General features: G+C 38.3%; 1 protein-coding gene across 2 annotated transcripts in view; it reads left to right on the top strand.

Moving 5' to 3' along the window:
• Positions 1–14,591, top strand: part of PKP2 (plakophilin 2) — a 96,489-nt gene that overhangs the window by 50,781 nt on the left and 31,117 nt on the right. For both annotated transcript variants that reach the window (XM_045061643.1, XM_045061644.1), the window contains exon 6: positions 5,846–6,023. In XM_045061643.1, coding sequence (XP_044917578.1) covers positions 5,846–6,023 — 178 coding nt within the window. The remainder of the gene's footprint in view (positions 1–5,845; positions 6,024–14,591) is intronic.

Here is a 14,591-nt window from a genome sequence, read left to right as displayed (position 1 = left end):
CCCAAGATTATGCAGCTAACAAAGAACAAAGCCCATATTTCAACCCAGCTCTATCTGGGTGTCTTGCTGTATGAAAGTGGCTCTCACCTCCCTCTTTGGAGGCAGAGAGTGATTCATTTTTACACTTCTTTGGGAAAAGGCTTGTCTTTTAGGATCTCAGATTAGAGAGCTCTCCTTCACTCCTCTGTGACCCTTCCTCTGTCTCCACTTGCCACTGACTTGATTAAGTCCTCTTCACCTCTCTGCTCTACTATTGCAGTAGCCTCTCACCTGCCCACTGATTCAGTTTTGCACATTCCCAGTCTGTCCACTACTCTGCTCCTAGTGATTTCTTGCTGATATGAAAATATGGTCCCATTGTGCTCCCCATTACCTCTAAGATACAGTCTATACTGTGCAGTATGCCACACAGAGATTTTATGATCTGAGTCTGGTGGCCACTGGCAGCAATGTCTCCTCTCATACCCTCCCAGCCCAGGCTCTGAAATCCTAAAGGATTTGCTGGTCTGTCTGTGTCTCTTTTCTGTCTTGATATCTTTGTCTCTGCTGTTGTCTTGGACTAAAATCCTTTTCCACACCTTGACCACCTGGTGAACCCTCCTCACCCTTCAATAGTTGTCTTTTCCTCTGAAGGATTTTCAGATGCCATCCTTCCATACTTCATCCCCCCCAGTGGGGTTTTGAAAGAAGGGGCATCTCTGAACTACTTTTGCATCCTTTAATATTAGGATGCCACTTATTTCATGCCTGTGTGTTTATTGCAATAACAACTTTGCTACTCCTCTAAGTTATTCAACATCTGTGGCTGATTGAATATAAAAAAAGAGATTCATGACCTGGGAATATCTCGATTAAGAGAAATAAAAGGATCAGGTTTGTTTTCAGATAAGACCCTGATTTTCCTGGCCAAGCTATAAAAAAAATTAACCATCCGATTTCTATATATGCATAAAAAAGGCATCAGCGCTTTGTTCTGCTGGGAGAGAACATCAACTCACTGACCTTCCTGGCATTTTCAGTACCAGCCTAGGAGGGAAGCTCTTCTCTTTTCAGATGAAAAGACTTAAGGATCAAAGACGTTCCCTCTATGAGATTGTTCCCCCTCCCTTACCAAGTGAGCCTGTTAGTGTACTTTAATTGAAATGAGAACAGTACATACTGGTCTCAGAGGCTCATCTCCAAGGTCACTGAGTAATGAGCATTTGCAGGAGTGAGTATGACTCTGACTTGGTAAGAATGAAGCAGGAGATTCTTGTGCCTCTTTTCATGTTGCATAAGGAAGAGTCAGGATGATTGGCAATGAAATTTGTTAAAAATGTATATTGACCTCTGCATGTTTTTTGGAAATATTTCATTGGCTTGGTATATTTTAATAAAGTAGCAAAAACATTTTGCTATAAGATATTCGTTATGCACCTTTTAAAAATAATTGTATATTATTTTATTCTGCACTTGTAATGTGCAACAAGTTATCTTGGGTTTGTGTATAACTTGGACTAAATGGCCTTTGCAATAGTGTGATATTTCAGGGAAGGCTTACAAAACTTAGGTGAAAGAAGTATATCCATGCAAGGGAAATTATTTAAAAAAAAAAAAATTCCTCCTGGTCTGTGATCACTTTGAAAAATAAGATTAAAATTAACCAGTCTTCCTCCTCCTGCTCCTCTTCTCCTTCTGTACTGATAATAGGGATTCATTTAATCATAATATATGTAATTTTTGCTACCTCATTGTCATGCAGAGTTTGTTAAATAACTCTATTTCTATTCCTAGAAGGCAATATTAATAAAACACAGATTTTAATATCTTATAACATCCTTCTACTAAAATTAGCTGTTTTTTGCAAAAATCACAGTTGGCAATACATTTCTGGAGAACGCAGTTATTCTTATCTCTTTTATAATTGCTAATTATTCAAAGTATATCCCTTACCAGAATCCATTTCTTTCTTTTTGGCTAGAATGAGAGCTTAGAGATAGAAAATTACAGGCTTATCACCTGCAACAAAGAACTTAATAATAGAAATTTAGGCGCTATGAATAAATTGACTGGAAGTTAAAGGTGAGACCAATGAAAACCTAAACCCTAATCTTATATCGGGTCATCTAGAATCTAGTCATTGAAATGAATATGTATTAAGGGTCCTTTAGTCCATTCATTACCCAATGCGAGAAATGGGAATCATTTTTTTTTCACGTCATCTCTATGCTCAGTGTGGGGCTCGAGTGCACAACCCTGAGATCAGGAATTGCGTGCTCTACCTAATGGGCCAGCCAGAGGCCCCAAGAATAATTTTTAAAATACAAATTACTAAAATCCATTCTGAGATTCTAGCTAATAAATTTGGAATGTGACCCAAGAATATGTCATCCTGATATGCTGCTTGGTTTATTTGGAAACTGCTAGTCTAGTCTAACACTCTAGCTTTGGGATGAAACCACTTGTCAATATTTTGATAAAGGAGGAGCTCATTTTTAGCAGTCTTAGCGATAGAGCTGGATCTTACAGCAGATCTTTCTGTTTCCTTCAAAGCTCTCTTAGAAGTTTATATTTTCAGTGAGCCAGAATCTCCTTCCCTAGAATTTCCACTCATTAGTTCTGGTTTTGCCTTCATATAGTCACAAAAAATGATACCTAGCTATTAAATTTACATTTGTTTAGTTACTAGAGAAAATGTATTCCTATGTGTATTAGATTCTAATATTTTTTAGCTTGGGTTAATTTTTCTACTAGCAATTGAATTTTTAATGATATTTAAGAACTCTATATATTAAGGATATTCACCCCTTGTCTCATATTGTCATATGTATTTTCCCAATTTGTAATTGGTCATTTATTGATGTTGTATGTACATGTTGGGAGAATGTATAACTGTTTAATCCTGAATCTCTAGTGAAAAGTTCCTTCCTAGCTTTGTACCATACAAAAATTTGGCAGGCATGACATTTCTATATAATACCATACATTAAAAATTTAAAAATTGTACTAAAACTCCCAAACCAGATACTTTTATAGAAATAATACTGGATACGAAGTTATAAAGGACGTTGACTGTTGGAGGAAAATTCCACTCCCTTTGTTCAGATTAATCCTCTTCTGGTTTTTATTGTAAGTTATACTTTTCCTTTGAGTGCCCTGTGTGGTCCTTTTTTAAAAGAGGAAATGGCATCATGCTTCACATTTTTAAGCCTCTGGCAGGCAGGGACTATTAATTTGTTTGCTTATTTAAAGCAGGAAGCTTTTTTTTCCCTCTCTCTCTCTTTTCTTTTTAACTTTCTTTAGTAGCTTAGAAACCACAACTCCACCTTAGACCTGCCTCTAAATTGTTTTCAACAACCCTTGGAATTTTATTCTGTCACTCCCCCATCCAGAGCCCCTCAAGATGAAGTGGGAGGAATGAAGTCATTGTGTTGCAAAATCTGTGGCCCAGGGACACTGCTACTGCTCCTGACTAGTCTAGTTTGACCAGGAAAAGACCTCCTCCTGAGCCAGAATGCTAGCCCTCAGAAAACACTAGACCCAGTGTCACCCCATCTGACTGTAGCTCTGTGTAGGCTGCAGTGGAAGTTTGGTTCAGAAATTGTTGTTTCAGAAACTGATTAAGTAAAACTGATTAAGGTCAAAAGGCTGCATCTGGCCTAGAGTGTTCTAAATGGTGATCCAAATAGAACTATGGTTGAATAATTATCAACCTTTACCTGTACAATTATTTCAGTCATTAAATCAGGGGAGATGATATCACCACATAATTCAGCCAAAAAAACCAAAAGCACCTTTCCTTGTTTCATAAGGTAGACTGTCCTGTATACCTATGCTTCCTCTCTCTCGTATGCAGACAAAAGAGTACATTTTAGGGGCGCCTGGGTGGCGCAGTCGGTTAAGCGCCCGACTTCAGCCAGGTCACGATCTCGCGGTCCGTGAGTTCGAGCCCCGCGTCAGGCTCTGGGCTGATGGCTCAGAGCCTGGAGCCTGTTTCCGATTCTGTGTCTCCCTCTCTCTCTGCCCCTCCCCCGTTCATGCTCTGTCTCTCTCTGTTCCAAAAATAAACATTGAAAAAAAAATTAAAAAAAAAAAAAGTACATTTTAAAAGTGAGAATTACTGACTGGGCAATGGCGGAGTGAGTAGGGAAGAAAACGAAGATTCCCATCTCTTTCTACCTCCTCTCTCTGCCTTCCTGGGTGCTAGGGAGTTAGAGTCATTTGCTGAGGTATGAAAGAAGGCAATGCAACTTGACACCTGCTGGGAGTCACTGGAATAGTAAGCAGGAGGTGTGCCCTCCTTCCACTGAATCAGAAGTATTTGAATGCCAAATTTGTAAGAAAAACCAATCCTAAATGGATGTGCCACTTTGTATCCTCTCTGACTACCCAGCCTCAGGCTCTGTCTCACAAATGCCTTGGAAAGTACAGTATTCTATTATCTTAATTTCTTTCTGAGTTGGCTTGTATGGCCTTTTTCTTTAATGGTGGGTTAAGGGGAGAAGTTTCAAGAGGAAAGGGAAAGTTAAATAAGTAAATGTGGTACCAGCCTTAGACCAATGTTTAGGCCATACATGTTGGTAGATAGATTAAAAATACTCTTGTATCTCCTTCACTACCAAACTATAATATAAGAAATACATGAGGTAGCCAGTGTAAATTCCAGGAGGACATAAAGTCTGTCATTGGGTAGGATTTAATAAATATTAATTGGCGATGTTTTTCAGCCTACTGGTGATAGGCATGGGTATAAGCAAAGGCTCTGTAGGCCATCCGTGCTGTTACTGGGAGGCAAATATCAGGTGGAAGTTTCAGGTAGTGGGGAGCAGGAGGCAGAGGGAGATATTCCCTTTATATGACCCTTTAAAAACATTGAGGTCTTGGGGCACCTGGGTGGCTCAGTCTGTTAAGCATCCAACTCTTTATTTTGGCTCAGGTCCTGACCTCGTGGTTTGTAAGTTGGAGCCCCGCATCAGGCTCTGCGCTGACACGCAGAACGTGCTTGGTATTCTCTCTCTCCCTGCCCCTCCCCTGCTCTCTTGCTCTCTCTCTCTCTCTCTCAAAATAAGTAAACATTAAAAACATTGATGTCTTGGGCGCCTGAGTGGCTCATTTGGGTAAGCATCTGACTTTGGCTCAGGTCATGATCTTGCGGTTTGTGAGTTCAGGCCCCACATCAGGCTTTGGGCTGACGGCTCAGAGCCTTGAGCCCATTTCCGATTCTGTGTCTCCCTCTCTCTCTGCCCCTCCCCTGCTCATGCTCTGTCTCTCCTGCAAAAATAAATAAACATTTTAAAAAACAACAACAACAAAAAACATTGAAATCTTGAGATACCTGTCTGGCTCTGTCGGTAGAGTATTCAATTCTTGATCTCATGGTTGTGCATTTCAAGCCCCATGTAGGTTGTAGGGATAACTTTAAAAAAAAATAAAATCTTTTTTTACAAAATTAAATAAATAACAATAAAAACATTGAAGTCTTTATTGCAGTAGGGTCATTTCGGGCCTTCATGTTGGTGAGACCAGAATTTATTATGTATGTGACGTCAGCTTAACGGTAGGATCATTTAAGAGAAATGGCAATAAATGTTTAAGGATTTCTAGCTTCCATTATCATTCCTGATTAATTTAAACCTGCATAATTTTATATCATAATTCCCCCCCACCCCACCCCTGCTGATTATGGATCAGTTTCATTGCCATCTAAAGAACTCTAAACCAATTCTTTTGGTTGGGAAAGGGGCTATCTCTCTCACTGCCCCCCCCCCCAATACCTAGCCACAGCCCTGGGAGTGCTTTCTGTAACTCCTCTTTTCAGCAGTTATTTGACCCATCCCTGTTTTGATAGTACTCTTTGTTTTTCTAGGTTTGCTGTGGAATTTGTCATCTAATGACAAACTCAAGAATCTCATGATAACAGAAGCCTTGCTCATCCTGACTGAGAATATCATCATCCCCTTCTCTGGTTGGCCAGAAGGAGACTACCCCAAAGCAAACGGTTTGCTAGATTTTGATATATTTTACAACGTCACAGGATGCTTAAGGTAATGCCACTCTACAGATCTTTCCTCTGTGTACCTTATATACTACATCCAGATTTTCTAAAACTCTACCCCACTACCTAGAGGTCCTATAAGAATTATAAAGATCACTCTAAATATAAGGAGCACAATGTAGAGACAATGAGAGAGGTAAAGTAAGAACAGAATGTTGTTTCTAGGCATGTTTGATTCCAGAAGCTACCCACATTAGTTCACAAGAGCGAGGATGTCAGTTCCAATAAAACAGAGATCTAACCTGAACACCCAGAATTCCATGCAGACTGGCCTTCCCTATCTCCCAGGGTTTAAGGCAGGCTCCGTGCTATTTTTAATTCATTAAAATCTAACTTAATGATGTGGTTAAAAAAATAATTGTAAACCTAGTGTTTTTGTTATATTTTATTAAAGTATAATTGTATTTGTTTTAGATGTACAAAGTAATGATTAGATATTTGTATATTTTACAGACGGTCACCAGAATAAGTCTAATGTTCATCACCATACATAGTCACAAAATTCTTTTTCCTTGTGATGAGAACTTTTATGATTTTTTTTTCTCTTAGCAACTTTCAAATATGTAGTATTGTATTATTAACTATAGTTGCCAGGCTGTATGTTACATCCTGGCAACTATAGTTAATAATACTGACTGACTGACTGACTTATTTATATGTTTGTTTATTTATTTATGGCATATGAAAATTTTTTTCCATTATGGTTTTCTTTAGACTTACTTATTTTATAACTGGAAGTTTATAACTTTTCCACATACACCCACTTTGCCCGCCCCCCCTGCCTCTGGAAACCCCACCAATCTGTACTCTGTATCAGCTTATTTGTTTTGTTTTGTTTTAAAAGTAATCTCTATACCCAACATGGGGCTTGAACTTACAACCCCAAGATGTTCTACTGACTGAGCCAGCCCCTATGAGCTTCGTTTTTGTTTTTGTTTTGTTTCTTTTAGATTGCACTTATAAGTGAGATCATACAGTATTTATCTTTCTCTGACTTATTTCACTTAGCATAAGGCTCTCACAGTCCATCCATGATGTTGCCAGGGGAGATATTTCATTCTTTATTGTTGCTGAATAATATTCCACGTATATATACCAGATTTTCTTATCCATTCATTTGTCAGTAGATACTCAGATTGTTTCCATAGATTGTTTCCATTTCTTGGCTATTATGAATAATGCTTCAGTGAACATGGGAGCGCATATATCTTTTCAAGTTAGTGTTTTCATTTTCTTTGGATAAATACTCAGAAGTGAAATTGCTAGATCATATGGTAGCTCTGTGTTTAATTTTTTGAGGAACCTCCATAATGTTTTCCGTATTGGTTGTGCCAACTTACATTCCACAGGCACAGCACAAGGTTTGCCTCTTCTCCATATCCTCACCAACACTTATTTCTTATCTTTTTGATAATAGCTATTCTAATAGGTGTGAGGTGATATGTCATTTTGATTTGCATTTCCTTGGTGATTAGTAACGAGCATTTTTTCATGTACCTATTGGCCATCTCTGTCTTCTTTAGAAAAATGTCTATTCAGTTCTTCTGAATCTATCTTTCCTTTTCTCTTTCCTTTCTCCTTTCACCACTTTCCCCAAGTATTCTTGACTTCTTTGTTGCAAATAAATTGACTGTATATGCCCAAGTTTATTTTTGGACTCTTTATTCTGTTCCAATGACTTATGTGTCTGTTTTTATGCCAGTACCACATGCTGTTTTGATTAATACAGCTTTGTAACATAGTTTGAAATCAGGGAGTGTGATGCCTCCAGCTTTGTTCTTCCTTCTCAAGATTTCTTTGGCTGTTTGGGATCTTATGTGATTCCATACAATTTGTAGAATTGTTTGTTCTATTTCTGTGAAAAATGCCATTGAAAATTTGCTAGGAATTGCATTGAATTTGTAGATCGCCTTGGGTAGAATGGACATTTTAACAATGTTAATTCTGCCAATTCCTGAGTATGGTATATCTTTTCATTTATTTGTGTCTTCAGTTTGTTTTTATCAATGTCTTATCATTGTTAGTATACAGGTCTTTTACCTAGTTGGTCAAATTTATTCCTAGGTGTTTTTAAATAGCTGTAAGGCAACAAAGCCTAAAGGAACAGAATGTTTTACCATAAGAACAGCTACTAAAGAAGTTAGTTTGAGCCGCATTTCTAAATAGTGGGATGAAAAAATGCTTGAGTTGTTTTCTCCTTTGGGCTGTCAGATGCCAGCTAAATCAAGAGAAAATAGAAACACATGCAGGAGAAAGAAAAATGCTAGTTTTAACTTCTTTAAAATCATGCATCTCAAGCTTTCTTGTATTTGAAAATAATCATTGTTCTTTATGTGCAAGGATTAAAAGAAATCAGAAGATGTAATCAAAATTAGACAGCCCATGAGAGGTCAGGACATATTCTGCCTTTTGTTATTTTCTCTAGTTACAGTTCATTTTTAAGGGAATCGAGATGGTAACTGGGAATTTATCATGGTAAAATGTTTAATCTCCAAAGTTAATCACACAGTAATGCATATCAAATACCAGTTTTGTGTAAGAATTATGCTAGCTACTGAGAATTTTACAAAGATGAATAAGAAAATCTTTTGGGGATTTTTAACATAGTAGGGAATGCAGATGAGTAAAAGCACTAGAACACAGCTACAGTGAAATGTATTTATTAGAGCAGTGGGCCCCTGGAGCATTAGCATCTGCATCACCTGGGTCCCACCCAGACCTTATGAATCAGAAACTCTCAGGGTGGGGCCCAGCAATCTCGTTTTGACAAGCCCTCCTGGTGATTCTGATGCCATGGTATCAGAAGTACAAGTGAGGTGCTGCAGGAATGCAGAACAAAGGACAATTCATGCCAGCTGACTGGGATCTGAAAGACACTATAGAAGAGGTGCCAAATGAACTAGGCCTTGGTGGATTATTTCAATAGTCAGAAATTCTCTAAGGACTAAGGACTAAATTCTTGAACAGCAGAAGAGGTGCCTATATGATCTCTTTGAATCTGTCCTTCTGTACAGTTCACTAGAACTGCTTTTTTATTGCACTTTTGATCTAATAACACATTTTGTTCTACTTGAAAACATTTTGGGGGAAAAATAAAGTAAATAAAAATAAAAACATTTTGGAGACAGCTGTGTGGCCCAGTCGGCTAAGCATCCGAGTCTTGATTTTGGCTCAGGTTATGATCTCACAGTTTGTGGGCTCGAGCCCCACATCGGGCTCTGCACTGACCATGGAGCCTGCTTGGGATTCATTATCTCTCTCTCCCTCTCTCTCTCTCTCTCTCTCTCTCTCTCTCTCTCTCTCTCTCTCTCTCTCTGCCTCTGCCTTGCTAACATTCTCCCCCCTCCTTCCCTCTCTCTCTCTCAAAATAAATAAAAATAAACACTCAAAAAATTAAAAACATTTTGCATCTCAAAATTTCTCTGTAGCTCCCCTTGCCTGGCTGTGTACATCAGAGTTCTTAAAGTGGCAGATGTATCCAGACTTTTTCAACTCAAAATGACAGATACTCAAACTGACTCAAGGCAAATAAGGATTCATTGGCTCATGTGGGTGATATGTTGACAGTCACTTGTGAAAGTGAAGGAAGTACACGAGGAACCATGACGTCAAGGACTAGGACAGAAATTCAGCATCCCTGGGACTCACTCTTTTTTTTTTTTTCTTTAAGTTTATTTGGGGGGGGTGGGGGGAAGGGAGAATGAATGGGGGAGGGGCAGAGACAGGGAATCCCAAGCAGGCTCCTCTGCCAGCACTCAGAGGGACTGGATCTTATGAACCAAGAGATCATGACCTGACCCGAGATCAAGAGTTAGACACTTGATGGACTGGGCCCCCCACCCAGGTGCCCCTCACTCTTTTTTAAAATTTCTATCTTCTCTCTGCTTCCTCTTCTTTTGCATGTTGAGCTCATTTCTCTACAAATGCAAACATGTCTACACATTCTGTTTATCTTTAATCCTTGACACCTAGCAAAGTTTCTGACATATAGTAAACAAGTATAAAGTATTTGAATTAAAAAAATAAATGAATGAGCAAATGAAAAGATGATGAACTAAGTGAATAATCAAGTCTGGCAACAGTATCAAATTTGTGATGGGAAGTGATCAAACAGAAGTTGGAAACATAGGCTAAAGCCAGATTGGGGGGGCCTTGAAGGTCATGTTAAGGAGCTAATTTTTTTCTTCTGTAAGCAAGATTAGCTAGTATGGGAGGATAGAAATATGAGTTCTGTGTGAAGAAGAATTATAATATCAATGGGAAGGGTGTATTGAGAAGGTGAATAATATAAAGATAAAAACGTGAGTAACAAATTTCTTTGTGTAGTTTCCCCTTATGAATGAAGAATAAAAGATTTGCATGGTCTGAGTGTAGCAGTGCCCTGGTTCACACACATTTTCCAGAAGATGTGATACCTGAATACACTCCCATCAGTATGAAACCATTTCAAACAGCGTTGGCAAAACTAATCCAAACCACTGATTTGAACTTCTTTCAGAAGCAGAATATAGCAAAAAATCTACAAAATTGAATGCCATATTATATGCTTAAGTATCTGTTCTTATTTCACCTGTATATCTAATTTACAATAATAATAACTGACATTTATTGTGTATTACGTTCTAGAAACTGTTCTGAATGCTTTATGAGGATTTTCTCAGTGTATTCTTAAACTGAGGCCCTTGTAAAGTAAGCTTTCTCTATCTTTTAGATGAGGGGCTTAGATTAATGATTTTTCCCCAACGTCATGTAACTAGTAAGAGACAAAGCTGGAATTCAGATCCAGGAAGGCTGTCTCCAAAGCCAAATACATTTATAAATGAATACATTAATGTTTGTCACATTTCTACAGACTGTGCTCGTGTGGATAAAACGTCTGCCCTTCACAGTCTTGTAACCTCACAGGGTAGGTAGGCCAATTTAAAGTCACATTCAAGTCTTAAAGTACTGTATCCGTGTCTCCTTGTTTTTGTTTTAGAAGTTCTGTGCAAGTGGAACTCTACACTGCAACAGAGAAGGTACAAAGGATGAAGCCTAAGAAATGAGAGAAATTTCCATGAGAGGAGATGGCATTGTAGGCAAATCAGGGTAGATGTTGTCACTATGAGTATAAAAGCCTCTAGAACCTGTGCTAGGACAAATGCGCAGAATGTAAGAGAAGACCTCTAGGGAACCTGCAATCACATAGCCTCAGTTTCCATGACAATAGAAGTGTCTGCTGAGCAGTTGCTTATTTTTGACCACAGCTTCTCTAAAAAAGATTTTAAGACAGGTGTTGACTGGTTCTAACAAGTGTGAATCTAAGCTGAATAAGAAGGTCATAAATGTTAGCAAATATCTTAATTGCTACAAGTTTATTTGAGGTATTCTGTCCCCCAGAGAGTATAAGAGCCAAAAATGAATTGGCCACATGAGCAGTATCCTTGGCATTATGGTTGACTCAGGTTAGCCTAGCTAAATTTTTTCAATCTACTTAGGAGAAAAACCGCATGCACCAGTGACTTTGTCCCTTTACTAACTTGACACTGAGATCAGTTTTGAGAAGGACTTCCCTTGGTCTGCATATAGCAATGGCATAGAATGAGTCACTTGCTTTGTTGATGAAATTGTGGCAGTGGCCCTGTCCACCTGGAGCTGCCTCAGTGAGATTGCATTCACACAGGAGCACCTGCAGAGTTTATCATTCAGAGAGACTGTCAGGTACAACATACTTGTCAGGTGTCAGATCTCTTACATACAGGATTAACGTCTGCTTGCAGCAGCATTTTCCATGGGACGTGGCGCTTTCTTTAGGTTTCTTAAACAATATTATGCTAGCCTAAGAGTAGTAAAATCCAAGGTAGGAGAGGAAACATAAAATTGTACCCACTACCTTGTGCTAGAGCCAGCAAAAGCGATCGTCAGCATCTCTTAACTCCATAGGCAGTGACCTCATGTTGGTAACTTGAAATCAGCCACTGGGAGTATTTATACCATAGAAACTGGCAAATGCTGCAAGTCAGAGGTCTCCCAACTCCCTTGCCCCTAGAAAGTTGGTTGCTAAATAAACATTTACCAGCACACCACCAGATCTGAATTTCTGTTAATTACCATCAAAATGTGGATAGTTAGGGTACAAGCATATTTTTTTTCTATACACATCCCTTTTCAAAGAAGAAACAATTCCTTTGTTTTCTTGGAAGGTATTCCAAAGCTTCAGCATTTCTTTTTTCTTTTTTTTTTTTTTGAATGGAGAAAATTTTTTTCAAATTATTTTTAGAGTGAGAAGTGTAACAGTTAAAATATTTGATAATTCATTGCAATCAGGATACACTCTGCCAGGAATTTCAGATTCCAAAAGACTTATGTGACAATCATAGAATGATAAATTTACCAAAAAGCATTAGCTGCCTTCTTTGATTTAACACCTCTCCTACAAGCACACTCATTGTGATGAGCCCCTGCTTTCCAATTAATATGGGTAACTTCTTAGCAATTGATGTGACATGGCTGTCAAATCTGTATGTTCCACCTCCCTCATTGACACACTTTTGGAAAACCTTTGGATGTGACAAATAAAACCAATGGTTATTATCAGGGGAGGTTTGAAATTTCTACCAAAGATTTACCACTGTTCTCTGTTCCTCCATATTATTCTCCTGGCTTCTATCTTCCCCTCCTTCCTTCCTTTCATTTCTTTCCCCCTCTTTCCTCAGTCTTTGTTCTCTTAAAGGAGAAGGGGTGGAAATAACTTAGAGGTCAGAAATTAGAATGCCTCCAGACTTCAGATTGGACTTCTTGTGGACAGGTGTAAGACCATGTGGAATGGCAGAAACTGTCAGACTAGAGAATGGTGGGAAAAATGCTTGTTCCAAGAGCAGTGAGATTCAAACTTCTGGAAGACACTTTGGGCCAAACACAAACCTCTCTAGGCAGCCTCTGTTAGCAGTCTCCTTCTTCATTCTTGAAGAAATTAAGCGGACAGTGATTCTCCCACAAGTACAGAACCAGTTATCAGAAATTTGAGAAAGGAAACTAGTCCAGCTTTCTTGGTATTTTACCACTTAGTCTATCTTTCCTCTTACCCAACATTGTATTTATTCCTTGAATGCCTGCTATATTCAGAGCACTGTTTAAATTTCTGAAATTTCAAAGGGAGATGAGATCTATCTTTGCCCTGGAGGAACTCCAGGTTTAGTAGGAGAGACAGGCACCTGAAGAGAAAAGTCACAGTCCATTTGATAAGAAGTGTAAAAGGTATGAAAGACCAAGGCATTGAGTTGCCTGAAGGTTGGAAAAAGTCAACTGGAAAGTTACATTGAAGGAGCTTTTAAAGGATGAGTAGGTGTTTGAATGTCCCTCTCCATCTTCAGCTCCTCATTCTGTTACTGGTTCGTCTCTGTCATTTTTCAATATAGTCATATTAATCTTATCACCATAATTGAAGACCACCCTAGAATTTTGCCTTTTTGTTTAGGATGATTTTTCTTATTCTTGTATTTTGTGCCCATAGATGCCAGTTAGAGAAGCAAATGGTTACCACATTTCCCTTGCAAATTACTCAAACTTCATTTTCTCCACATCATAGTATAGCAAATGTGTTTTGATGAATGTATAATATAATTATATAAACTAAAATTTATAACTGTCTTAAGAGAAACTTCCATTGTCACTTATTACTGTAAATCTAACCGGGGTGGATTTGAGTGGTCAGAGAAAGCAAACTACCTTAAAAAGAAAAGCTGTACTTATCAGTCTTGTGTCCTAATTAGCCACAGGGTTGAGAGTAATGTCATGGGGTGGGAGGGGGGGGCTGTACTGAATATCAGTATACCTACTCTCTGGAAAAAGAATGTCTCTATGTAAAATTGTAATATATTCAAATATATCTATCTTGTTGAGTATTAAAAAATATGGTGTTACTGAATTTCATTTTACACATATCTAGATATCAAACTTCAGAACTTTTTTGAATCTGCATTTCCTTAATTATATATTTTCATTCTATTTATTTGTGCTCATTCATCCCTTATTCTGAATATTCATGACAGAAAAGGATTTATTTGGTCTAGCTGTGTGCATAATGCTAGATGATTTATTTTTTTATTTTTTATTTTTTTTTAAATTTTTTCAACGTTTATTCATTTTTGGGACAGAGAGAGACAGAGCATGAACGGGGGAGGGGCAGAGAGAGGGAGACACAGAATCGGAAACAGGCCCCAGGCTCCGAGCCATCAGCCCAGAGCCTGACACGGGGCTCGAACTCGCGGACCGCGAGATCGTGACCTGGCTGAAGTCAGACGCCCAACTGACTGCGCCACCCAGGCGCCCCGCTAGATGATTATTTAAATAATTAAGATTACTTAAACTAGGGTCTAGTTTCCCTGATTATCAAATAAGTTTTTTTGTGTGTGAGAATATAGATCCAAAGCAAGCCAGAACTACTTTTTAAAATTGTAATTTAAATGTAGTTCTTTATTTCTGGAAAATAATTCAATATAAAGCTAGAAGATAGTGTAAACAACACCAAAACCTGATAGAAGTATTCACATAATTCAACCTACAGAGTGGTTTTTCC

Source organism: Felis catus, chromosome B4, assembly GCF_018350175.1.
Source record: "Felis catus isolate Fca126 chromosome B4, F.catus_Fca126_mat1.0, whole genome shotgun sequence".
Lineage (NCBI taxonomy): Eukaryota > Metazoa > Chordata > Mammalia > Carnivora > Felidae > Felis > Felis catus.
The sequence above is the reverse complement of the archived record's forward strand: the minus strand, read 5'-3'. Positions and strand labels throughout refer to the sequence as shown.